General features: G+C 44.9%; 2 protein-coding genes across 4 annotated transcripts; one reads left to right on the top strand and one right to left on the bottom strand.

The window, feature by feature from the left end:
• The first annotated feature begins 3,598 nt into the window (after positions 1–3,598).
• LOC8042791 (gamma-glutamylaminecyclotransferase) lies at positions 3,599–6,959 on the top strand. 2 transcript variants are annotated; one of them, XM_002415777.4, is made up of 3 exons: positions 3,599–4,118; positions 4,933–5,263; positions 6,892–6,959. In XM_002415777.4, the coding sequence occupies exons 1-2, from the start codon at positions 3,855–3,857 to the stop codon at positions 5,254–5,256; spliced, it is 588 nt and encodes a 195-aa protein (XP_002415822.3). In that variant the 5' UTR covers positions 3,599–3,854; the 3' UTR covers positions 5,257–5,263; positions 6,892–6,959. The 2 variants fall into 2 exon arrangements, with proteins under 2 accessions (XP_002415822.3, XP_029824283.2); XM_029968423.3 differs by having other exon boundaries at positions 3,617–4,118; positions 4,933–5,177.
• A 1,189-nt stretch (positions 6,960–8,148) lies between these two features.
• LOC8042782 (WD40 repeat-containing protein SMU1) lies at positions 8,149–25,510 on the bottom strand. Of its 2 annotated transcripts, none has more exons than XM_029968414.2 (10): positions 25,362–25,510; positions 24,932–24,998; positions 24,716–24,859; positions 22,429–22,581; positions 21,045–21,425; positions 17,939–18,034; positions 16,229–16,356; positions 13,298–13,604; positions 11,659–11,811; positions 8,149–8,292 (listed from the first exon to the last, which is right to left on the bottom strand). In XM_029968414.2, exons 1-10 carry the CDS (start codon positions 25,493–25,495, stop codon positions 8,194–8,196), a joined length of 1,662 nt encoding a protein of 553 aa, XP_029824274.1. In that variant the 5' UTR covers positions 25,496–25,510; the 3' UTR covers positions 8,149–8,193. The 2 variants fall into 2 exon arrangements, with proteins under 2 accessions (XP_029824274.1, XP_029824275.1); XM_029968415.3 differs by having other exon boundaries at positions 25,396–25,480.
• Between the last annotated feature and the right edge of the window lie 12 nt (positions 25,511–25,522).

The raw sequence follows: 25,522 nt of genomic DNA, 5'->3' as shown, positions 1-25,522 counted from the left end.
TAACGGTTATTAAATGAGAATTTTCGTAAAATGGCAGAAAATCGCGTGTATTCTCTATGGGGCTAGGAGGAGCGCTCCCTCTTAAAGGGATACTTCAACGAAATTTGAAATATTCCCGTCGTGTTCAAAAATAGGTTGAATAGGATTTACAATATCCGTAAATGACAATCGCACGTTTGTATTTTGATCCTGGTGGCTGTATTTTTCGTTATAAACGGCCCACTCTGGCAAGCGCTCGGAGAAGGCCCAGATTAGGGCACGTGACATCCAACGCAATCGTGACGTAGGTCGTCTCAAGACGAGCAAAGCTACGACGAGGCAGACGTCGAGAGGATGGCCTAGTCGTTCCAGCCACCGAAGCGGCTGCTTTTGTACGAATTTTGACTGACGGGTTAATCTTCTATAATCTTCTAGGGGGACAATAGCGACTTCTGCGACACACAAAAGGGATTCTCGGGAAGAGGGGAGTTCTTCCTTCCCCCCTTCTCTCGCCGTGGCCGGAGACGAGACAACCTCCGTCACTAGCTGTCAAGGTTCCTAGACGAGCATTACAAACGAGGCGTTAGCGACATCCACCAGGTGCTCTTTGCTAATCGTTTAATTCGTTTTAAAATTCCTTTTCGAGACTTTTTTAACAAGATATTGGTATGTTCCATGTGATACTGCTCTTTTGAACACATATAGACCAAAAAATGAGCGCCGAAATTTCGTTGTAGGACTTCCCTTTCTTCAGCTGGCAAAGCTCCCCTCTTCTTTGCCCACCTATGCTCCCTTGACGCCTCAGTGGCCTTTTCCCACCAGCTGTTTGGTTCGTATCTTCGTTTTTGCTTTCCTCCTTCCTTTTTCACCGTCGATGCTTCTCTAATTCTTTATAAAGATTCCTATTAAATCCTCATACGTTCATTCTTTTCCCGTTGTTTCGATACTGTGTTCTCAATACTTTTAGATACTTTTTGAATTTGAGCTTCCCTTAGTTTCGGCCAACGTTACTAAAACACTCAGTTGGGAAACTGCCATAGAGACTAATCTGAAAAAGTGGCCCCGATCTGTCCTTGAGAACCGAACTAATGACGAACACAACGCCGCCATTTCTCCCGCAGCGGCCACTCGAGGAACTGTACGTTCCTTCTATTTTGGCTTTAAAGGGATACTGAAGCGAAACTTGAAATACACCTATTATGGTCAGAAATAGGTTCAATATGATCAATGATATTCATAAATCATAATCGCGCGTTTGTATTTTGAACGGATGGCTATATTTTTCACCCTAATGGGCCCGATTGGGCGCGCGCTCAAAAATCGGCCATCGGAGAGCGCGATGCGTCTTGGGATATTGGGCGCATTCGTGACGTCACTTGTGCCGGTCGGGAAAGGCTACGGCGTGAATGTTGTGGTTACGAGCGTTGCCACTTGGTGGCGCGTCGACGATTTACGACCTGTGACAACGTGGCCGTTTGAGATGTGCAAGGGCTGCACGCACGCTGCACCACGGCAAGTCGGCAACCACGGCAGCACTGACGAAGCCAGCTCTGAGGCCGGAATCTCAAAGCGAATTCACGACGAAAAAAGTGCGTACGACAAATTTGAGAGAAAACTCGTGCTCTCGAAACGAAATTGTCGTAACCTTTGCGCAGGTTACGACAGTATTCTACGACAGCTCCGAAGCTGTCTTACGCACTTTTTACGATCAAATCAACAAGGCCGACAGCGTCGCTCAGTTACTTGGTATCGGCCACCAACGGACATTTATTTTTCTTCGTGCTCTTCTCGTGCGTCCCGACTTCAACCAGCAAGAAAAAAGGAAGGAGTACTTAAAACAGACCACGACGATCAAGAACGCAGGATCCACAAACACACGAGAAGAGCTACAACAGCCACGATTCTGCCGACCGCTCGGCAGAATATAGTAGGCCTAGCAGCAACATCGACTCGGCGCACCGTTGCTCCGGCGGTCCTTGGCCAAGACCGTCTGTCCATGACCGGCTGGCCTGCTGAATGGAATATGCCCGCGCGACCCTTGTGGACCCTTACCGGATGAGTAGTTTGATCCCTGAACTAAATTTCAGACGTCAATATTTTCCCCTTGTCATCTCGATCTCCTTGTTTTCCGAGACAGCGGTGACGATCGCTGTCGTCGGAAAAGGGACTCTCATTGATTCTATCTCCTTGTTTTGTGTGATATAGAGCTCAAATAAACGCCATGCGGATTACCTTGACAACTCGGTATGTACACTCTGTTATTTGTATGCCATTTTTATTCTGACTCGACGCTACGTCAGTGTCGGTCTAACTTTTCTTTGCCGAGTGTCATGTCAGTATCGAGTTGCAATCGTAAAAGATCGGTCCAGAAGCGCTTACCGAAACGCGGTCTAACAGAGCGAATCCAGCACTTCGATCAAACGCGCGTGTCCGCTCCGAGTGTGAACAGGTATTTGGCATTTGCGTGGCTCTTGCTAACACCCTCGTAGTTCAAACATATCCTTTTTAACGTCGGCTCGCAGCTCGCGACTCGCAGCAACTAATACCGGCCGTGCCAGAAGCATGCTCGGGCCGTGTCGTGGAAAGAGCCGCAACGAGAACGAGCTCACTGTGGCCAACTACGCTTTGGCGTTCTCCGCCAAGGCTTTGCAAACGCGTTCAGGCCTAGGCCAATTCTGCCGGCACGCCGTATTGCCGCAGAACGGCGCTGCTATTTTGGCACAAGTGATGTCACGAGAACTTCCCCCCATCCACCAGATGAGAATTTGAAATTGTTTAATTATGTTTAAAATTAGTTCTCCTGTGTTTTACAGCGCAATAGTTATATTTCCGAGGTGGTGCCTGTCCCTAGCCCATATTTATGCAACAAGATCGGCGCCAAAATTTCGTTTCACTACCCCTTTAAACGGCCATTGTGGAGCCGAACAGATACAGCGGAAAAGGTTACAGGAGTGCCACCCCCGTCTCCCCAGCGTACGCGCCGCGACTTACTACCGAAGTTAAAATGCACTTAGGTCGGGACGCGCTACCTGAAAGCATCGGTGAGGCATGGTTGTATAAAAACAATATTAATTGTGCCGCAAAACCCTGCAACCTAAATATATTAAAAACATCACGCGCCCATCATTTGGTACTAAACTCCAATAAATTTCATATAAAAAGAATCTTTTTCGTTTGTTTTTACGCAAAAACATGCTTTCTAAAAGCTCAAGGTACAGTACAGAGAAATGATGAAGAGTGGCGCTGTTATCGTGGTATTGGTTTAGCTCGGTCTTGGCAGTACGGCTCTGGGTCTTGGTGGACGCCAGCGGCCCAAGTTTCGACGGCGAGTTTCCCAACTGAGTATTCTAGTAACGTCGGTTTCGGCTTACCCGCTCGTTCCTGAGCTTGTTGTTCTGCGGATGCGCCAAGTTTAATCTTAATTCTTTTGAGGTCCCATCCTAAGCTTTTTGTAACGCCTCTAGCGGACGCGGAGTTTACGGGAGCAGACGACGCAATGGAAACCCAGGCTTCAAATAATTGGTCGAACCTCGCTGGGTCGACCAATTATTTGAAGCCTGGGTTTAACGTTCCCTGGGTTTCCATTGCGTCGTCCGCTTCCATAAACTCCGAGTCCGCTAGAGGCGCCACCGTCACATTTGCCGTCGGTCCCTGTCCCTCCGGTCGCTCCCGTGGATTTTCGGAGGAGTTGAAACTTATAAAGTGAACCAGCGACGTGCCAGGCATATGATCGGGCTTCCTGCGCGTAATGCTCGCCAATTGTTTTGTTGTGCATGTGTCTGGCCAAGTCTGCCTGCATAACAGCTGCGATACGAACGACCTGATGCGATAGCAGCGGTTTTGTTTGCGCGCTGCTGGCGCGTCGACTAAACCGGATGGGGGTGGTAACGAACCCGCACTGCCTTCACTGCTGGCGTCAGATAGCGAGAATGTCGTCGACTCTTGCTGCCCCTCGGCAGTACTGCGTGTTTGTGTACGGCACCCTCAAGACTGGTGAGCCCAACTACGCAGTCATGAGAAGTCAAGAGAACGGGCATGCCGAGTTGATTGGAAGGGGCAAGACAGTCAAGCGGTGGCCGCTCGTGATTGGGTCATCCTTCAACATTCCGTATTTACTGCCCTGTGAAGGCAGAGGACACGTGAGTTACATAGTCTAATCATATCTGTAAATATATGTGCGGCAACCGTATTTTCCCGCCAAAGCTGCCATAACAGTGGCTCTAGTGAATGACCGACTCAAAGTCCATGGAAAACGCACAGGTGGTAGATTTTTAACTTCATTACATGCAGTTTACTTCAATGGAATATTTTTCAATGGGATCTTGATATATGCCGCTCTTACGAATCAACAACAGGAATCTGTGCTGTTCAAATGCTTCCTTACATTACTGTGCCGAATTTTTATCCTTTTGCAATTTATTATTATTGTTATTTGTGTGTTAAGTGAGAACAAGATTATAAACATTTGTGCTGAGTACGCCAGTCAAAAATCTCCTGAATGTAGCTTGACTTGATGTGGTGCTCTAGCATAACAATATAAACCAAATAAGCATGCTTTTCGCTTTGCTAAACTCTAAATAAGTAGTAAATGCAGAATATACAAAAAACAGATTCACATTTTGTCACATTAGATAGATTCAATAAAACAGTGAAATCCAAGCTTGAAAATAAATACACAATAAAATGGTTCAGGGGCCGCCTACAGCTGGAAAACCAAAGGCAGAAAAACCAGTGTCAGTGTCCAAACATGGCATTATAGGTTGCTTGCATCGCCATCACTTTGTTTTCCATCATACCAATTTCTTTAATGAGCTATTTCTTTTACCATAATTACTTCACATTGAAGCATATTTTACTTCAAAGCAAGCAATACGAGTAATTACCTGTACTGCATCATGTGTAAGCCATGTATGGCTGTTGCATTGGGGTTTATGCTTGGGACTTTTTTTTCAGAATGTAAGTGGAGAAATATACAGTGTTGACGAAAAAATGCTGCATTTTCTGGACGAGTTTGAAGGTCATCCACAGTACTACGTAAGGACAGAAGAAGAGGTACAAGGTGTGGACCTCTCAGGGAATAGCATACGTCGGACAGCCTGGATTTACTTTCTCAAGAGCTACAAAGAGGAGCTTCTGAGCAAGCCGTACCTTGAAGACTACTCGTCGAAGGGTGACCACGGACTTGAATATGTGGAAAGGTACCTACGAAAAGTTAAAGATCCCAAAAGTGCCCACCGAGAAGAAGTTCAGTGCACCACTTATGGTGGATGTACTTGATTCCCAGGTGAAGGATGGTTCAACTGTTTATTAAGCCTACAACCCCCTAAGTTAACATTGCGCACGTTAACATTGCGGCAAATGGTACTTGGTAAAAATTTGTGGCAGGACCCCAAACATGCAAGGCCTGTTCACACACTTGCAACTTAATGAGACAGAGTGCCTTGGGACCTCTTAAAATCTTTTACGACGAGAGGACACACTGGCGCAATCTGTTGGGTAGCAGTGTAAACTTGGCGGTCCCGCATATTTTCTATTTCTCTCGCGCATCATCCTTTCTCGGCTCAAAACATTTTTGTCTACGTTATAAGCAATAAATAAATTACCATTTCTCATAGGTATTACGCATATTTGACCTCTGAAATCTCGCAAAACCTTCGCTCTAGTGATAAGTAGTTCCAGGGTCACTGCATAGAGGCCGCCAGCGTGTTCTTTTGTAAAAAATTTTAAGAAATTTCAAGGAGTGGCAGTGTGTGAACGGGTTTTAGAATAGGCAAGCGAGCCTGAGAGCAGCGAAACACCCGTCCCAAATGAAATCCCTGGTTATATGCAGGGTTTCGTGTTTTCAGGGTTCATTTTCTTATATTAAAAACAAAAACAAGCTTTTTTTTTTTTTTTTTTTTTTTTTTTAGGTTTGGTGTTTTTAGAGCGCAGCTCTTAGGCGCCTGTTTCCAGCTTGAGCGGCGTCGCCGTCAGTGTAACTGCACGGTGCATAATGGGACGTGCGACGTCACTGATGACGTCATCAGTGATCTCATCGTCACGTGACCTCACAGGGACCACGTGAGGCGACGCCGCTAGAAGGGAAGAGTAGCAGACAGGATGAGGAGGTGAGGAGGGACAAAGGGTATACCCTCCCCTCAGTACCCTTCACTCCTCCTCCTCAAGAGCTGCGCTCTAATTCGGCGTTACAGGGAGTTGTAAACGGCTTTCATTTTTTTGGCATGTATGTTCAGTATAGGGCACGAAATGTGATTTTTTTAGGGCTTATGTCTGGATATCATTTCTATATAGCCTTTCTAAGCAATGCAAAAGGCCTGATAAGCAGAGAAGAAAATGTGACAGTGAGTGTGGTTCCAGAAGAAAGAAACATCATTGTGGGGTTTATTCCCGGCCAACAGAAAATGAAGATGTAGAAGATATAAAAGATACCTTCCTGTGAAGTCTGGGTTTATCATATTCAAAAACAGGGCCAATTTAAGTTTTTTCAATATTGTGCCTCATCACTGATTCCAGGAAAACCACCTTGGGGGTTACTTTTCTATTGTTTATTGGTGTTATATTAGAAATGTGGAACCCTAGTTATATGACCTTGAATTCTAGCCTCCCAGTAGGGTGTGCATGTTCACTGGTTGAATATTTGCTGTCACCTTTCCATGAAACGTGTTGCACACTGTAGATGACAAAAAGGCATCCTTTGACAACTTTGGCTCCAAGTTCAAGGTCCAAAAAGCTAGGAGTACAGTCACACTATCTTTAAGAGTGCTTCCCCAGCACGAGGAATGTGGCCCACTAATACCTTTCAGTTTTAGTGCCAGTCATTGAATGTGTGCAGTGTGTACTCTTCAGTTGAGGATCCAGAAATGTTTGGAAAGTTTGCACATTCTAATCCTTTTTTTTTTTTTCAATCTTAAGTGAGAAGACAGCAACGCTGGAAGATGCCTACCACTAACATCAAGCAATAAAGATAGTTTCCGAGTTTAGCTGTGGTTGCCGTCTAGACTCCTGTGGTCTGCTAGGTTGAGGATCCCAACCTTGAGTCAATGCCCGAAAACCACTGCTGAGCAGAAAGCTGCCTCGGTGGCTGTGAGGCAAGGGGCTGGCCTACGGACCCCTGGGTGGCGAGTTTGAATCCCGGCCAAGGTGCCTGCAATCTGACGGAGGCTTATTGTGGAGAAGACGCCGTGTAATTGAGATTCTGGTTGCACCTCAAAAGATACCCGATAATTGAAATTTATCTTCGGCCCTCTGCTGGGATTCAGTTATAAAAAAAGGTGCAAAAACAGTGAAGAGCAAAATGCCCAGAACCAGGTGCATGACAAGTGGTTACACATAGCACTTCTGCTCAGCAGTCATAAAATCAAATTTGAAGGTTTAAACCTCTAAATCTGACTGGTTCTGGGTATATGCTTGACTCTTTGTACCTTATTTCATAATAATATAAATTTTTATATGCACATTTTCTAGTATCCACACTGCAGTGCACAAAGCTAGGCAGAAAGGTTGGGACCTTTATGCAGGTGCTCCTGCTAGCCCGCCGCCGAGTGGATGAATTTATAATTGAAGTTACCATCCAATAAACAATTAAGTGTCGAAATGCAGTAGTATCGACAGGTACAATCTGCACTGCCTCCTCCATACTTATGTCTGCATGTCCTATTCTATTCCGAGAATTCTTGGATTGCGGGCGATTACCATGTCAAAACTACAAATAAACATTGGTCCTCGTCGTCAACTACTGGACATGACATGGTACGGAGACGTTGGCTATGTTATCAATGAAAGCGGCAAACGGCGTGACCCTCCCTCGCCATCCGTGCCTTGGAAAGTAAGAAACAAACAACAATTCTTCCAGTTTTGGATGTAATGCTCAGTGTTGGCTGTGTGCACACGGCGGCATTGACTGCGCTGCGCGTCGCCCGCTAGATTGGGCAGATTATTTTGGCACTTAATTTTTATTGGATGGTAACTTCAATTATAAATGCATCCACTCAGAGGCGGGCTAGCAGGAGCACCTGCATAAAGGTCCCAACCTTTCTGCCTAGCCTTGCGCACTGCAGTGTGGATACTAGAAAATGTGCAAATAAAAATTTGTTGTAAAACATGGCTTCATATATGGGACTCAATAGTCTATGAAAGTCCCTACTATCACATTGCATAGGGTACGGGAGATTTGGTTGTGATGACCACAATATGCAGTTTATTTACAGATTTGGTTCATGGCTTCCACAACTTCACCAGGCCATCTTCACTGTAGGTGGCAATCAGGTTCTGGTGAGGGTGGTGACTGATGCCAATGACGTCCTTCTCGTGAACCTGTAGAAGAGGCAGCAAACAGCTTAGAAGTTAATTTGTTAAGGCTTTAAGAATGCCCGGTTCCTCCCATCAAAATATAAATACTAGTTGTATGATGCCTGCAACACGTCTAAAACTGGTGTGCTACAACAGCAACACTCGCATTCACTCATACTTTTTGCTGGGGACTTGTAGCACCTGCCAGGATTGCAACACCCGACAACGTGACACACCAGCTTCTGTGCCATTTCAGGACCACTTTTGACTTATGGGTGGGACAAGACGGTAAACGCATCGGGCACCATACTGGTGGTGTACTGTTCACACTAGAAATATTGCTGCTCCTCTTGTTGGCACAGACCAACATCCCTTTAGTGTGTCGCAGGTTAAGCAAAGCAGCTCCCACAAAGCCCTCCACTTTTGCAGAGCGGCTGCTCAAGAGGAGGCGAGGAGAAAACTGCCAATTGTAATGAACATAAAAGTTTGTGCGAGGGCCTATCGAAATAAATGGTACATTTGCGCTGGATTGGGGGCATTGTCTCTATTGCAGCACAGGTAGCATTTATGCATGAAAATGTAATATCTGCCTTGTCATTTGCTAGTCTCTTCCATAAATTGCAATATTAGAAACTTGCCGAGTGTCAGAAAACCACTAAATAAGCGAAGTTTAGAAAGACTGAGTGCAGGGAAGGCACAGTAATGCACTAAAGTTACCACTCTTCCAATGGGTGCAATGCCGGTGGTGTTAAATGCGGATGATAAAGAGATGGAAAAACCGCTTGGGCATGTTTTCGCACCACCAGCATTGTGCCCAATGCACGAGTGGTAACTTTAGAGCACCACCACGCTTTTTACACCCCCGAAAACTTTCTAAAATTTACTCATTTAGTGGTAAACAATGTTTATCTTCACTAATTAAGGAAGCTGATCAACCAATTTTAGTTATTGTGACGTTCGTCCCCCTATATTATGTCCCCCAGGCCATATAATTCGCCTGTGCAGGCTGCAGTAGTATATAGCTTTCGCGGCTTTTTTAAAGCTATACTCTGTAAAGCCTAAAAACAAATGCCCTGTATGTTGATGGCCATGGTAGTGGAAGCATGCAAGATATGCACAAAATGTCTATCCTAGAGCCATTGAATGTTCCATGGGTACCAAAACTCTCAAACATTGTTTTGGAACTGTATCATGGTGCTGAAGTCGATGGCTACAATATGCTGGCACCGTGCAATCGAGCCTGGACAGGGCGTGTTTGCCAGCGGGCAAACTTGCCAGAATTATGTTTTAGAGTGCCAGATTATGGGCTACCCAATACAACAAGCCCTAGTAAAAATTGACATGACTATCTCTTTCTGATCAGGAGTAATTCACTGGTGACTCGGAGTCATCACGCATACACGTTTTACATACTTTTTTTTTTTCTTCTCCCGACATCAAAGAGGCTGACATCACCCAATAGGGAAGCTCTATCTTCTCGCATCTCCACTTCAAACAGATACTATGGAATGTGGTACTCTACAAACTTTCAGTAGCTCTAGTCCACCCTTTTGAGTGACAGATATTGGTTTCCAAAGTGCATGAAAGAGCCAAAACCTATGGTGTCAATGCATTTCCTGTGGCATATTAAACTCCATTACAAGTGCCCCAAGCCAAAGCTCAAATGAAACCGGTTCATTAGAAAATGCTAAGATTGGAGACAAGAAAACTTCAAATCTACAACTCTGAAAATAAAAAGAAGCAGATATGTTGTTTGTTTTTTAGTGAGATGTCGAGCTACTGAAACTGGTGATGAACCTGCACAAATCCTGTATTGTGAACACTATGGTGTCAAGAAAGGCAATAACCTCTTGCACGGTCATGAAGTGAGGTGACCAGAACAAAGTCCCAAAAGAGGAGGTCAGTTATGGCTGTGGCTGCCACAGCTTCCTAGAAACATTAATATTACTCATTTTTTGTTAAGATAAGCTGCCCATGATACTGGCAACAAAGATGGCACACATTATTCTCAATGCAAGAGAAAAAAATCTCTTTCGAAGGAATTACCGTAAAACCGTCTTAAGGTAACACTGGCCCAGTACCCTGACAGAGCTTTTACTGCCTTTTGCTTAGTTTGTAAAATAAAACAACGCAGCGCCTAGCGTTATGTCCGATGGAACCCGAAATAAAAATTAAAGTTACGTCCGACGTAACCCAATGTGTAAATTAAATTTACGTCCGACGGAACTCGAAATAAAGATTAAAGTTACGTCCGACGTAACTTTACCCTAAGGTTTTGAGTTACGTCCGACGGAACCCCATGTAAAAATTAAAGTTACGTCCGACGGACCTTGAAATAAAAAATAAAGTTACCCGCTCCCGCAGCCCGTTTCGACCTGGATGAGTTTCGTACCGGCATAGGTCGTGGTACCGGCACACGTTCGTGTAATTACTACTACGTGGTGCTGGCTAAAGACTTAACTGGTTAGCGGTTGTACTGCACTGGCTAACTTTCTCATCTACAACCATCTACAGCTAAGAGACAAGTCACCCGCAGCAGTCTCAGAGTCGCAGCACGTGCGCTGCAGTTTCCATTTTGTTAATGTTTTTCTTTTCTTTTGCGTGTTGCGGCTAGGAAGAAGTAGCTTTATATTTTAAAAAAATCGAAAAAAAAAAAAAAAAACACTTAAAGGAGAAAAAAACTGCAGAAGAGAGAGGAAAAAACGAGAGAAAAGAAAAGTGTATGTAACGGGTATCGAACCCACCTGGCCTACACAGCCTCTACATGCAAGGACCACACTCCAACCCCCTCAACAAACCTGGAGGTACAAATGGAGCAGCGATTTTGACCAACTTGTCAATGCTGCATCGGACGTAATGCAGAATTATATATATCTTTAGGTTTACGTCGTGTTTCGGCCACAAAGCGTATCATTCAATAAGGTTCCGTAGGTTACACAGGCCATAACTTATTTCCGTAGGACGTAACTCGAAACCTTAGGGTAAAGTTACATCCAAAGTAAATTTAATCTTTATTTCAAGTTCCGTGGGACGTAACTTTTAATTTTTTGTTTGGAGTTCCCTCGGACGTAACTTCAATCTTCATATTGGGTTACGTCGGACGTAACTCAAAACCTTGACGTAAAGTTACGTCGGACGTAACTCAAAACCTTGACGTTAAGTTACGCCGGACGTAACTTTTAATTTTTATTTCAGGTTCCGTCGGCAAAACGCTAGACACTGCGATAAAACAAAGATAACTGGGCTATTATTAACAATTTGCTACTGCAGTAGAGGTGTTATGGTGTGCGGATTTAAACGGAAGAATCTAATAGCACAACTAAATTTGAGTTTTTGTTCTATATAAATTGCAGACTGCCCTGATGGACAAGGAGAGGCTATGCTTCTCACCGTTAGTGTCCTGTCCAGTGTCCCAGACACTGTCGAGAAGCAGTAGAGGACGAAATCTTCCCCCACGCAGTAGATCCACTCTCCCCTCGGTGACAGGGTACAGCAGACAAAGTCCCCTCCTTCTCGTTTCCCACTTGAGAAGCTGCGCACAATCTGCACCAAAGCAACGGGCTCGGTTAGATGCGTGTCGGTACATCACCCAGAACTGACTCTGGGTGTGCAAGTTCTAACATTAGTCGTCCCAAAGCTATATGAAATCGCTACAAAGGTGGTTGTTATTTTGCATTATGGCTCTTTCTGAACGTTAGCCCCAAATGATTGCCTCGCTTTGCACCCTTTTTCTGAACGAGCGAAGCAGGCCAAAGTTTGATCTATAAGTGTTGCAAGCGTGTAAATCTGCAAGTCAATCCTGTGAACAGCTGCATCTGTTGCGAAAACAAACAAGAAAATCATTGAGCACTTAACCTCTGAAGTGGCTCATATAATAGAGCTCTGCAGTGAGGTTAATAACAAACATAATTTTTCTATTACCATTGGTGTTTACTGTGTCAGTACTTCGAACTAGAATTACCACAGCTCACTGCAACTTTGTTTTGCTGGAAATAAAATCTATGGTTTGCAACAAGGCATGGACTTTGGCTAGTTGGTTTAGCATAACTAAAGTTAAAAAATATATTTGAGAAAAAACAACAGAGGACTGGAAGAAGGAGCACACAAACACAGGGCTGACTGGCAACTAAAGAAATTTTGCTCCTGCATAAAACAGCAAGTAAACATACATGCTGGCAAAGTAAAAATACTAGAACAGTAACAAACGATTTGTCCCCTAAACGGATATTGCGAGTAAGCTGGTTCTACTGTATTGCAATAAATTTGTCAGAAAGCACATTTGTATTGCTGATCATAGAGCTAAATAGTAAAAAAAAGACTGCACTGTGAGTGCCAAGCAGGCATAAAATGCACAATTGGTGTACTCACAACGCTGGTATATTAAGTGAAGAAAGGAAAGATGAAGCACGATTCATGACAGAAGGGACGTTTACCAACTCGCCCAGCTTACTACTTTACTATAGTGACTGTAAGCCATGAACAAAAACAACTTTAATGTGAACCACTATTTACACGGCTCGGTCCCACTGCTCTGTGGTGACAAGCGAGAAAGATGCGTGTGTTAGAGTTCCTTGGTTGTTTATACTTGCTTTTGACACAGATATCCACAAGGAAATCTGATGATGATGCTTAGTTTCATTTTGTCTGGTAATGTACTATTCTGGCCAATAAGCAGGTGATGAAGGTGAATATCGAAAGCTGTAGCGTGGCAGCCTTTCAATGCCTCATCGAAAATACTAGAAAAGGAATTTGTTAGACTGCACTGACAACAAGGTCTCAATTTAAAACGCACGTTAAAAAGAGCCAATAACAGAAAAGGGAGAGAAAATGCAATGCCGCTTCCATTCGCTGCTTTGCATTTGCTTCTTTGCATGAATGCAAGGCTTACATGCATGCACTTGTGTAATACAAAGGAAGAGAACAAATTTGCAACAAGCAAAAGGTGCGCTCATCTTCGCTTGTCTCGTGTGCTTTCCATCCGTAATCTCATCAATGCCACCTCGAAGGAAGGCCCGTGGCTTATGCTTACCTGGCCCTGCATGTTCATGATGGAGACAGTGTTGGACCGATTGCAGACGACAAAGTGCTCCGGGTTCTTGGGCAAGGCGTGGATGGAGTTTACCGTGATGTCCGTGCCGATGCCGCTGCCCCCTGCAGCCCCGAGGGACTTGAAGGTGCTCAAGCACTCGGTGCTCTTGACGCTCCACAGCTTGACGGTGCCGTCCGAGCTGGCGCTCAGCAGGTGGTTGCTCTCGGGCGTGAAGATGACGTCGTTCACAAACGACGTGTGGCCGCGGAACTCCTTGAGGAGCTTCCCGGACTTGAGCCCATGGATCCTGCAGCCATACCCACTCATCACATTCATGGAAGTCTTTGGCAGCTCCCTTTGTACAAAACATGTAGTTGTTCAAACCTACAGTCTAAGCTCTGATCAGTGGTTGTGCAGCCGCCACGACGACAGTGAGATCAGAGTGAACAGTCTCCTCCAAAAGCTTATGCTAAAACGTGATTAGCTGCTTGGCACGGTCATTGCAGCTGTTTTTCATTGGCACACAACAACTGAAGCTTTCTGCAACATATTCAGAAATCTGTAAATGTGTCTTTTGAAAATTAGAACATACACATCATGTGAACTGAATAAAAACCCCAATAAGAAACATACCCGATAGAGTCATATCATGAATTGTCTACTACAGTAAAACCTCGTTATAACAAAGTTGAAGGAGTGGTCGCAATTATTTCGTTATAACCATTAGTTTGTTATAGCCAATGTCCATTTCTTCCCACTATTGGCAAGCAAGGGGAATTATGATTGCTTCGTTATATCCATTAGTTTGTTATATCCCATTTTGTTATAAGGAGGTCTTACTGTAGGTATCATTCTTTAGAAACTTCCTTATTTACCCACAATCTCTGATCTTACGAAAATTATGTGAGACATCGGGTCACCATTGATCCAAAATGTTTTCCCTGGAAACCTCCCTTGCTTTGAGAATAAACTTAAAAAAAAAAAAAAAAAAAAAAATAAGGATTTTTGGGTAAAAGTGCCTAAGCAGTTTAAGGGCCATCTAACAGTAAGAGAGCAGTGTCTCTGAAATCATTGTTCTATGAAGTGATTTCAAGGATATGCTATTCTTGACATGGTAACATAAAAAAATGTCTCAGATTAAAAGGGAGGCAGCATGGCATGAGCAGTTCTACCAAGCTAGGCTTACATCCGTGTAATATTGATTTCTGATGAAAACGTCTACCGTAATATTCCGCAAGCACGCCCTCCCCCGAGAGATCGCCCATTCCATTTTTCTGGCTACATATCTGTAACATACAAATTCTGAAACATTACCCCCCCCCCCCCCATTCCTGTCGGATGTCAAGCGATGTGCAACAAGAATCGCATCAACAGCGTGATCTGAAGTATCGGTACATCTGACAAGCGAGTTCACAGCGGGTTTCCGTGAGTATATTGCATTGTGAAATGAGATTCCGCTGCGTCCACGATCTGCGGTAATTGTTCCCGTGACATTCGAGCTTGTACCTGATTCCCGTGTTTTTGTCTGCGATCTGCGCGCGCGATATCAGCTTCCATGACAGACAAGTTTGTAGCGTGTTCCCGCGTGTTTAGCGCACCATGAAACTTGAATCTGCTGCGTCCGCAACCTATGGTGTCCTTTCCCGTGACATAAGAGTTTGTAGCAAATTCTCGCACGTTTATCACATTGTGAAACAAGAATTTGCCACGTCCGCTAATTGCAGTATCAGTTCCCGCGTCACATGGTTTGTAGCGGGTATCCCAAAGTTTATCATTAATTTTTGATCAATTTTAGGGGCGAAGCTCCTTGGCGTCTAGCCTTGTCCGTCCACCATCCATGCTCACATCGATCTTGCTGGTGCTCGTGCGCGCGTAAGCTCACGTGCTCGTGTAGGAAAAAAAAAAAAAAAATGTTTGTGCAGTCGACAGGATTCGAACCTGTGCAGGGAGACCCCAATGAATTTCTTGTCCATCGCTTTAACCACTCGGCCACGACTGCGGGACGAGTAGGGGGCTCTGAGATGTGGTAGTAACTTAAGAGCTGGGGATGTCATGGATGAAACGCTGCATGTAACCGCTCAACGTCGAGAGCACTGCTGTCAAATGCGTATATAATCGCGTTAAACTTTGCATGCATTGGTTCAACGTTTATAGACGAGAGGGTGCTATGGTCAAATGCCCAAATGCGTATATAACCACGTTCCATACCACACATTATCTTTCTGACATGGATGAAAACGAACGAAAGGCTCGGCATACTGCGGCTCAGCGTCTACGCAGACAAGCACCACCAGAGCTTCGCCCCAATCAATATCATTCACCACGTGGAGATGCGGTCAATTTTTTGGTGTAACATTCCTAAAGATAGCCCACCCCATGTTTTTCACCATTTATCTTTTCATTTTGGGTGGGCGTTCTTGCAGAACTTTACGGTAACCTACTACAAACATTATCTGAAAATACTTGGATGTCATACACTGCCGTCAACATGTCGGAACAAGCCAACCCAGGCTTGTCGCAATGCTACAGATGTAGTAAGGTAGCTAGCTTGTTCATGAGAGAACAAATGAGGAGTTTCTTTTCTAAAAGAGCCAAATCCAAAAATCGAAACTAAGCCAATTTTGGCTGAAATTCAGAGTATATCGGGGGTCCATTATTTACAAAAGGCATTTCTTTGAAATTGGTCATATTAAGCGAGAAAAAGCAATGTAAAGGCGGCCTTGGTACAGGGCTCAAAGCTAGTCCGATAAGCACACATTCCTGTTCATCTCAGTTTCGCTTCACGTGGATTTGGCTCTTTCAGAAAAAAAAAAAAAAAAAAAACTCGTCAGATGTGCCAAGATCCTTTTTTTTTTTAAAAGGCTTGCAGTAGGCACGGCAGCTACACACTTTTCAACAAGGCAGAAGCCCCACTACTGCTGAGCTGCTCACCTGATGGTCTGGTCAAACGAGGCACTGAGGAGTTGGCTGCTGTCCCTCGAGAATGACAGGCAGGTCACTCCCTTGGAGTGGGCACGCTCAAAGCGCCGTAGGCACTGCCCGGTCTGGATCTTCCACACCTTAGAAAAGAGATACATCAGCCACGGATCATATTCTGATACTAAGGGTACATCTGAACATGTATTTCAATGCAGCCACACAAATAGTATTTGAGAATTATATTGCAATACACAAAAACAGATACAAAATAGGTTTAATTAATGCTACTGCAGAACATCTGTAGTACTGAAATATTTATATATATTATATTCCATCTTCATAAATATATAGTCCACTTTTGTATTACTTCTGCTCCTAAAAAAAAAATTATGTAATTTATTCTATGCAATAATGCCTCACGGCAATGTGGGATTTTCTGTAAATAAAAAACGAGACGTTTACTATTTTCTGTAATGTCGAATTAGAGTGCAGCTCTTGAGGAGGAGGAGGAGAGGCCATGCCCCTCCTCCCCCTCCATACCCTGCCCTCCTCCCCTCCTGCTCCCCACCTATTTAGCAAGAAGTTTTCACGAAATTTCTTGCTAAATTTGGTCAGAAATTTTCTCACAATAATTAGTGAGATCATTTTTTCCGCTAAATGTAGGGGAAATATTTTTCTGCTAGACTTCACTTACGTCACCTGTGATGTCACGAGGTAAAATTTTCCCACTAAATTTAGAGAAAAAATTTCTCGCTAAATTTAGTGTAAACATTTCTTGCCAAATTTAGTGGGAACATTTTACTTTCGTGACATCACACATGAAGGCACGAGAGTAAAATTTCCCCGCTATATTTGGCAAGGAATTTTGCAGAAAAATTTTACCGCTAAATCTAGAAAGAAAATTTCCCCGCTAAACTTAGCGGAAAAGATTTCTTGCTAAACTTAGCGTAAAAAATTTCCGCCAAACATAGCGGGAAAATTTTACCCTCGTGATGTCACATCTCACATGTGACATCATTACGGAGAATGTTTCATAATGCAATGCGCAATCATGCCGACGGCGCCGCCGCTCAACCCGGAAACAAACGCCTAAAAGCTATGCTCTAAAAAAAAAAAGCAAAACTTTGCACAGTAGGCACACTGCAGCTTGGAACAAATGGAGAGAAAGGTCACGCTGTAGAACCAAGAGGTCCTGGGTTCAGTCTCAAGCCCTGGCTATTTTGATTTGGATGAGATTGTACCGGCATGCGATCGCTGACCGCTACTCCATAAGGCACATTAATTAAGGACCACTAGCTAGCGGTCGCACTGTACTGGCTAACTTTCTCACCTACGGCAGAGACATCAGGCACCCCTTAAGGCAGACTCATTTCCCGCTGACTAGGCATTTATAAAACAAATTACTTCTACTGCACACTAGCATATGCAAGTTTAACAAAATTAAACCCGGTACTAGTCAATTAAATACAGAATCTGAAAAACAATCTATTATTTCTCCTCAACTAAATTCATAACAAATTATACAATCAGAGCTTAGTCTTATAGGGAAAGCAAAGTTTGCTGCCTACATGGAAGTGCTTACCATGGACAACAAAAAAGAAGAATCCGAAAGGTTCAAAAAGAAAAGCTTTTTTCTGGACTTATTTTAAAGTGAAGAACCTATCACAAAGTCAGTCTTAAAGAAGATATACTGTCGCACCTGGAAACAGAGGTGAGACTTGCCTTTATTTTGCCATCCTGACTCCCCGAGGCCAGCATTTCGGAATCCCTGCTGAAGCAGATGCAGAGGACTGCGTCATCCATCATCATGAAGTTGTCCTGGGAAAGAAAGCAGGTTGCATATATCACTCTGCTGTGCTATAAGATGAACATACTTTGCTAGGGTCTGACAGCAAGCACGGGAGGGTTGTAATGTAAGCTGTCGACACATGCACCACACAACCATCATATTTCCCGGTCTATAAGTCGCGCCTCCATATAAATGATTGTTTTCACTAAAGAAGTTGGTACACTGATCGCATTTCTCTGTACAGCAGGCACGGCTGAACTGCGTTGTTAAGCCCGAATATATGATTTGTGATTGTGATATAGTATGTTCAAGTGGGAGGTAGCTGCAATAATGAATTTTGAACAAGAAATATAGCCCCCTCAGCAGATTTGTAATGTTGTGCCGGCTGTCAGTTCTCTGTGCATTTTAAACTATTGCAAAAGGCAGGTTACAGTTCAAAGGTACAAATAAATTTCTTTTTTCCCTTTCTTTAATATGTTGATACTTTTCATACACCTGCTGGCATTAGCTGTGAAATAAAAAGCTTTAGCATTTTCTGCACTTTATTGAAGGCAGGATGATAGTGTATTTATTTGTCTGCAACAATATGGAAGAACAAGGAACCAAAAAGTACAATGTCGGAAAATTAAACTGTTTAGCGACTGTTTAGCACTGGTGTCGCTGTACCCACGAAATGCCATGACAGACTTTGCCAAAACCACTTTCTTTAATAAACAGAGTAAAAACATTCAAGGTTTGAAACATGGCCTGTAACTGTACCACCATTGCTTACAAACACGAGTAAGTTACAACATTCACTTTGCCCTTAGACAGGCAAATCCTGCTGCAGCCCCCCTTGTGCTATTATAACATGCGTGTCTGCTTGTGGTGTTCCCAGTAGGAAAGTGCTGTCTGTGACGGGTAAAATCATCCAACACTGTGCAACACCACATTCACGAAGAAGAAAAAGTGAGTCGGCACTACTCCACATTCCTATGTTCAACATTGCACAGAGTTCTACAAAGGACCACACAGAATACGCATTACTTCTTTCAATGACTGAAATAGACTTCTACTGAAGTAGTCTCCACCAATGTGAAAGGCGCACTTATAGCGAGCGGCCGAGGTGGCGGATGGTGGGGGCGTTACTTGCACTTGGGCAATTCCATGTCACCCTGACAAAAGGGATAGTGCTTCGTAAGAGCACACCGATTCAGTATGACTGCGTTATCAAGTTTCGCTTCCACCAGAGCAATATGGAACTGTCTACAATGCATGCGCACCCCCGCCGCCCACGGTCTGTAGATAAAGATTGGTTCTTCTCGATTTTTACAAAAACAGCCTGGAGCTTAATTCACAAGGTTTATCGGTATATACTGTGGGAACCATTGGGTTCCCTCTATCCCTATCCAGGCCTAGCTTCAAGCAGGCCGTGGGAGTCGTCGTCACCAATGGCGTCGGCCTCCCGGATACAAGGAACCACGAGGCCGAATTCCCTGAAGGGGCCGGCTCTCCCTTGCCCATTTGGGTGAACGCGCCTTCGGCACACCCTTGAGAGCTATAATGGACGCGACTGCTAGTGGCCTCCCCGGGCGCGTCCATTCTCCGAGGCTACATAAGCTGGCCCCGAAGGTGGGCCAGGGGCTCTCGTCGGCGGAGGCCCTGGCTCTACGGAGCTTGGTTTTTCTTTGTGGGCCTCCGACTTCCCGTGATTCTGTCTAATGCGTCAGCGCGGGAAACCGACCGGGTGATACTGGCAATTGAGCCAGTGCCCAGACTTTTCATTGTCTAAGAGCGAAGCGTGCTGACATTGCAGTCAATAAACACGTCTTTATGCGGACCCAAGGAACTCTTTGTGTTTCTAAGTGGTAATCCCCCAAAAGGGCTAATCCCACATCTGGCACCCAACGTGGGGCGCCAGATGTGGGATTAGCCCTTTTGGGGGGTTACCACTTAGAAACACAAAGAGTTCCTTGGGTCCGCATAAAGACGTGTTTATTGACTGCAATGTCAGCACGCTTCGCTATTAGACAATTAAAAGTCTGGGCGCTGGCTCAATTGCCAGTATCACCCGGTCGGTTTCCCGCGCTGCCGCATTAGACAGAATCACGGGAAGTCGGAGGCCCACAAAGAAAAACCAAGCTCCGTAGAGCCAGGGCCTCCGCCGACGAGAGCCCCTGGCCCACCTTCGGGGCCAGCTTATGTAGCCTCGGAGAATGGACGCGCCCGGGGAGGCCACTAGCAGTCGCGTCCATTATAGCTCTCAAGGGTGTGCCGCAGGCGCGTTCACCCAAATGGGCAAGGGAGAGCCGGCCCCTTCGGGGAATTCGGCCTCGTAGTTCCTTGTATCCGGGAGGCCGACGCCATTGGTGACGACGACTCCCACGGCCTGCTTGAAGCTAGGCCTGGATAGGGATAGAGGGAACCCAATGGTTCCCACAATACTAAGAACACGAAACCCTAGTCAGAAGTGCAGAAGAGCTACAAACCTCCTAGAAGGAATATTCAAATTGTATACAGTCGACTCTCATTAATTCAAGCTCGAGGGGGGCCGAAAATTTGTTTGAATAAAGCAAAGTTTGAATTATCAGGACTTTCTTCCCATAGAGACGCATAGGATGGGACCTGCACGTTAGTTTGAATTATCCGAAAGTTTGAATTAAGAGATTTTGAATTAACGAGAGCCGACTGTACCTGGGACCAAAATGGTGCATTGTTCCTGATCAAACTCTAGAAAACAGCAGCCTAGGCACCAATACCCTTTGATATTCAACATAGCAAGCAAAAAAAGGATGCTGAAACTAACTGCAGCAATGAAGCTACAGTCATCTTAGATGGAGTCCTTCTCTTAATCAATGGCATGGCGTAGCGGACCTAAGAAGCACGATGCCACAAATAAGGCCATAGTCCCACTCTGCCGCCCTCCATCAAAATAAATTAAGCTTGCATATAACCTTAATTAGGAAGTTTACGATGGAGGTTTCATCGCAACGCAAGAGAACTCAAGGTCGAAGCGAGCCTGCAAGTTTGGGGAACGAGGGGGAAGAATGCAAGCTTCACCTGGCTCTGGTACTTGAGGTCCCTGCGTATCTTGCCCGTGGTAAAGTTCCAGACTTCGAGGAAGCCGTCCACGGAGCCTGTGACGAGGAACTGGCCGTCGGGGGAGAAGCGGGCGCACTCGATGTGGGCCTTGAGCCCCAGCTTGATGATGCGAGCGAGCTGTGTGGGGAAGCGCTCGTCCTCCTGCTCCCTGAGGGCGGCCCTGCCCCGGAACAGGTCCAGGGTGCTGCCGGGGGGCAGCAGCCCCTGGTGCTGCTGCCACTTAAGGGCCTGGCCCAGCAGGGCCAGCAGGCGCGAGGGGGGTACCACGCTCACCTCCCCGGACAGGGCTTGGGCAATGGCCGTGCGGCGCCGCTCCTTGCTGCTGCCACCTGGGTATGCCTGCGACGCGAAGGCACACCAGCCGTCTCAAGGGGTGGCTCGAAACGACGTCCGGCGACGCGACCGAGCAAGTGCAAAACAGGGACGAGATGCGCAGGGACGGAGACGCACAAAGATAGAAAACGCGTTTTCACTCGTCGCCAATAGACCGGTCTTGCCAAGCATTCGAAGTACGAACGTCGCTGTTGTAACTTTAGTCTGCGAGAGGTGAATGGCACATCTCGTGCTCTGAGCACTGGCGGAGTTGACACTTGTGCAGAGAGGCTGGAGTTCCCTCGATTCGTTGCAGCGGCAACGGCGTAGCCAAACTGGCCAGTGAGATCGGCCTAGTGCAATAAGTGTGGAAAAAGACAACATTCGAAGACCGAGTTCGGCCTCGACTCGGAGTCTGGCACTTCATCGAACTGGCTTGCCTCGGCCTTCAGCACCAGTGCCACCCAGTGAATGCATGCGGTACCGCTGTGACACTAGTGAAAAGAAAAACTGGAATAAAATTATAGAGCCGTTGGAAGCGACAGTTTGAAGTGGGTGTACCCGACTTTTTCAGACTCGAAGAACGCCCATCTGTACCTATCCTGGTCTCAGCATTGCTGCAGTAAAGTGGTGGAAATGCCTATGAACCTTGCAAACAATAATATGGATACTAGGAGGTGTTCGGCTTATAGGCATGCATTAATGGGTGGCTCAGATGCGCAAAAATTGTGGTTAAAATAATAAAAGAAACACTTTACCCAGGGGTGAAGAAACTTTGGGAGCTCGGAGAACCCTTAAAGTGCCCCCAAAATAAACCCGGTTTCCCGGAACCCAGTTGGAGAACCCATCTTTCAAAGCCCAACAGCCCGCCCACGGCTCTAGTCTCCACTCTAAAGACACTGGTGATACTTGTCCCATTCAGATTACATTTAAGTTTCTGGTCACGATGGTTTGGAACTGTCATCTGTGCACATAGTTAGGTGGGGTGGCCGATTGGGGGAAAGAAGACACGTGATAAATACTGCAGCACCTCTTGGGGGTCGAAGTATGAGCGAGCCAGCAGGTTCTCCAGATGGATGTATCTCTCGGGCTCCTCCTGTTTCAGCTTGATCATGGGGTCTGTCTGTCTTAGCAGGGATCGAGCTGCACCCAGCTCTCGCAGCTCGATGAGCTCCAGCACCACCTGAAAACAACCGTGCGCAGCTCGTGAAGCATTTGAGTTTGTGCTCTTACTTTGCAAAGCAACGATGAAGGTGAATTAGCTCTACCTCTAAGAGGCGAAATACACTGTGAATAAAAGCATGTTTTACACATGTGCAATATAATCCTCTTGAAACTGTTACCCCCCTTGGTGATTCTTGGAATTTAGTATGCTGAAAATGCAATGACTATTCTTTCTTTTTCATAGATTTAAAGCCAATTTGGAAACATTGAGAAATTGGGTTCTACACAGACAGCATGATATTTTCATGCTCTATTTTACAAATTGGAATATAAAGTGTTTAGTTATAGCTTTTTTCAAGAGGAAATAAACCATATTTTGGCAAATTTGGATCTTTGGGGGGTAAAATTCACCGAGTGTCTGCAAATGTCACCACTGCACAAGTTTTGCTAGAGTAGAAACTCTAACAACAAAACCATATTTTTGATCTTCACTTTTCTCATTTCGATTTTTAGCCTTGCACGGTGCAGCAGCCATGCAACTGCAGTAGGGTGACCAGACATCCCGTTTTGGCCGGGACAGTCCCGTTTTTGAGGTTCACTTTTGCCGTCCCGTCTTTTTGTCCCAATAAAGAATCATGTCCCGTTTTCGAGACATGATTCTTCAGTTTATTTTTTCTATATAATTCCGCAGACTTTTACAACCGAGTCTTGCGGGATAAAGTTCTGCTTACTTAGGAAGCTTCAGCCGTTGGCAAAATACGCCCACACCAACGAAGGACGCGAGGCAGTGTGACTGTTCCCTAGACCCTAGGGCTTAGTGCAATATGGTAACGTTTTGAAATGAGGGCAATTATTTCATTAAATTTTTTCTCCCAATCTCAATCTTTTAACAAACACCCCCCCCCCCCCCCCCCCCCCCCGGGGCCCGCTGGGATGTCCCGTTTTCTACATTGAGAAGTATGGTCACCCTAAACTGCAGTTCTATTCTCTCTTTCACCTCTGTCTGGGATGAAGCCCAGACAGACTTTGGACATTTTCAGTAGCAGACTGCCAGCCCAGTTACAGTTTGTGGGGATAACAACTGACTTTTTCCCAAGCAGAAACAAAACAATCACGCTCGAAGGTGACTGAGACAGGACATACAAGAACATTATTCTGAGCTTAAAGGACAAATTAATTGTATGAATGTTCACATGACAGAACTGAGTCTCAAAAAAAGGAAGCAACTCATGCCTCAGCAGTAGAGGGACCTTCTGTAAAAATACCAAATATATGCCTATACTCTGTTTACCTTAATGTCAATAATGGCAATAAGGGAATGCTTATAAGTATCATTAGAGCTTAGAGGAGCCCTTGTTCAAAACGCTCACTCTTTACAAGTGTTTGTACAACCAGGGCACCATTCAGTTATGTACAAAGCATAACAGAAAGCCTATCGCCTGCTTTTTCCACTGCAACTGACCACTGAAACTACTGGTAGCATGGTGGGGGTACACTCATCCGGGGCACAAACTCAAGTGGTAAAATGGGGCGCTTGTCAATACTTCGTTTGAGTGAAATAGACAGATGCGCCAAGGTCATGTTCGAGTGATCTGTATCGTTTAGGCCCCTCCATGAGCAAATTCGCCCTTCAATGTTTTCAGAAGAAACATTTTTGAGCCTCTAGCTATCATAATGGGAATGCAACACATTGCGCTGTTTATATTTGCTCAATACTGTTTTACTGGCTGTGGCTTTTTTGGCACCTTTGCCAGATAATACAGCTTCTGATTTTGAACCTATCATGTGGTGTGCATTTCAATCTGAAACATGCACAAAAAAATCTGGTTTCATTAAAACCTTCTATCTTCAAACATAATGGGTAAAACCAGTTCTACTTCATTTCATGCAATGTGATTCACAAAGGTATCACAGCATTGAGATAACTTGCACCTCAGTGGTCACTTTAAAGCGTTTCCTAAAGAGACCACCATTAAAAGCAAAAAACAATACATATTATAGCAAAATGAAATGACTGTACACAAATAAACTTCAATTATGGCAATACTACGTACCATGTATTAAATATGTAGTACCACGGCCTGTCACCTACTCACCCAGAAAAACGAATGAACACAGTTTTTCTAGCATCACTTGGACTAAAAATAGGATACCTGTTCATAGAGGTCGATCAATTTCTTGTCTGGAAGTTTCAGCGACTGGACAACTTTGAGGACTGTATCCCAGTGACCGCTGTGAATGTCTTGCACAAAGCTGTCCACGCTGTCGACGGTGTTCAAAGAAATCGACGTTTCTTCCTGGAAAAAAGATAGAGATTGGGTTGTAGGGCTCCAGAGTTACGAAATTTCTGTACTGGAGCTCCTCCTTACCTGCAGAACTTGGAGTGTGCGGCTCAGGTTGCTTTCTTTTAGGTACTGTTGTATCAGACGAACGACACTATAGCACAAAATAAAGAGTAAACATCAGCAGGCGTTTCAATTCGCAAGAAAACACGAGTCTTCGCAGGCGGAGGACTGTTTCGGAATAAACGGGTAAATTAATTGATATACGCTTAATTTACTCAGTTTAAAGCGTCACGCTAAGAAGGCCCATGATTTTTAGTAACTGTTGCACCCCTGTTTACTTAAGAAATTTTATGAGACGGTAAAACGCCGTCGACTGAGTAACATTCGGAGCGCAAGGTAGGTTAACTCTAATTGTTCAATAAATAGAAGTAATCCAACAAAATGGGCATAAATTGATCCCGGAATCTGTAATCGAACGATAAACCGGCAGAACCTCCTAAAACCATGAGCGCACCCGCTAAAAACAACAAAACTTTTTGTGTACGTACTCTGCCGACTCAATTTCGATCGCCATTTTCCAAGACGCTTGTTCCCAAGCGGCGGGGTTCGAGGGTATTTTTTTCGTAAACTCTCGCACTCATTACACATTTTGTCCTGTTGACGCATGCGCGTTTG

Source organism: Ixodes scapularis, unplaced genomic scaffold, assembly GCF_016920785.2.
Source record: "Ixodes scapularis isolate PalLabHiFi unplaced genomic scaffold, ASM1692078v2 PGA_scaffold0__279_contigs__length_252992795, whole genome shotgun sequence".
NCBI lineage: Eukaryota > Metazoa > Arthropoda > Arachnida > Ixodida > Ixodidae > Ixodes > Ixodes scapularis.
Note: the sequence above shows the minus strand (reverse complement) of the source record. Positions and strands in the feature narration are given on the sequence as shown.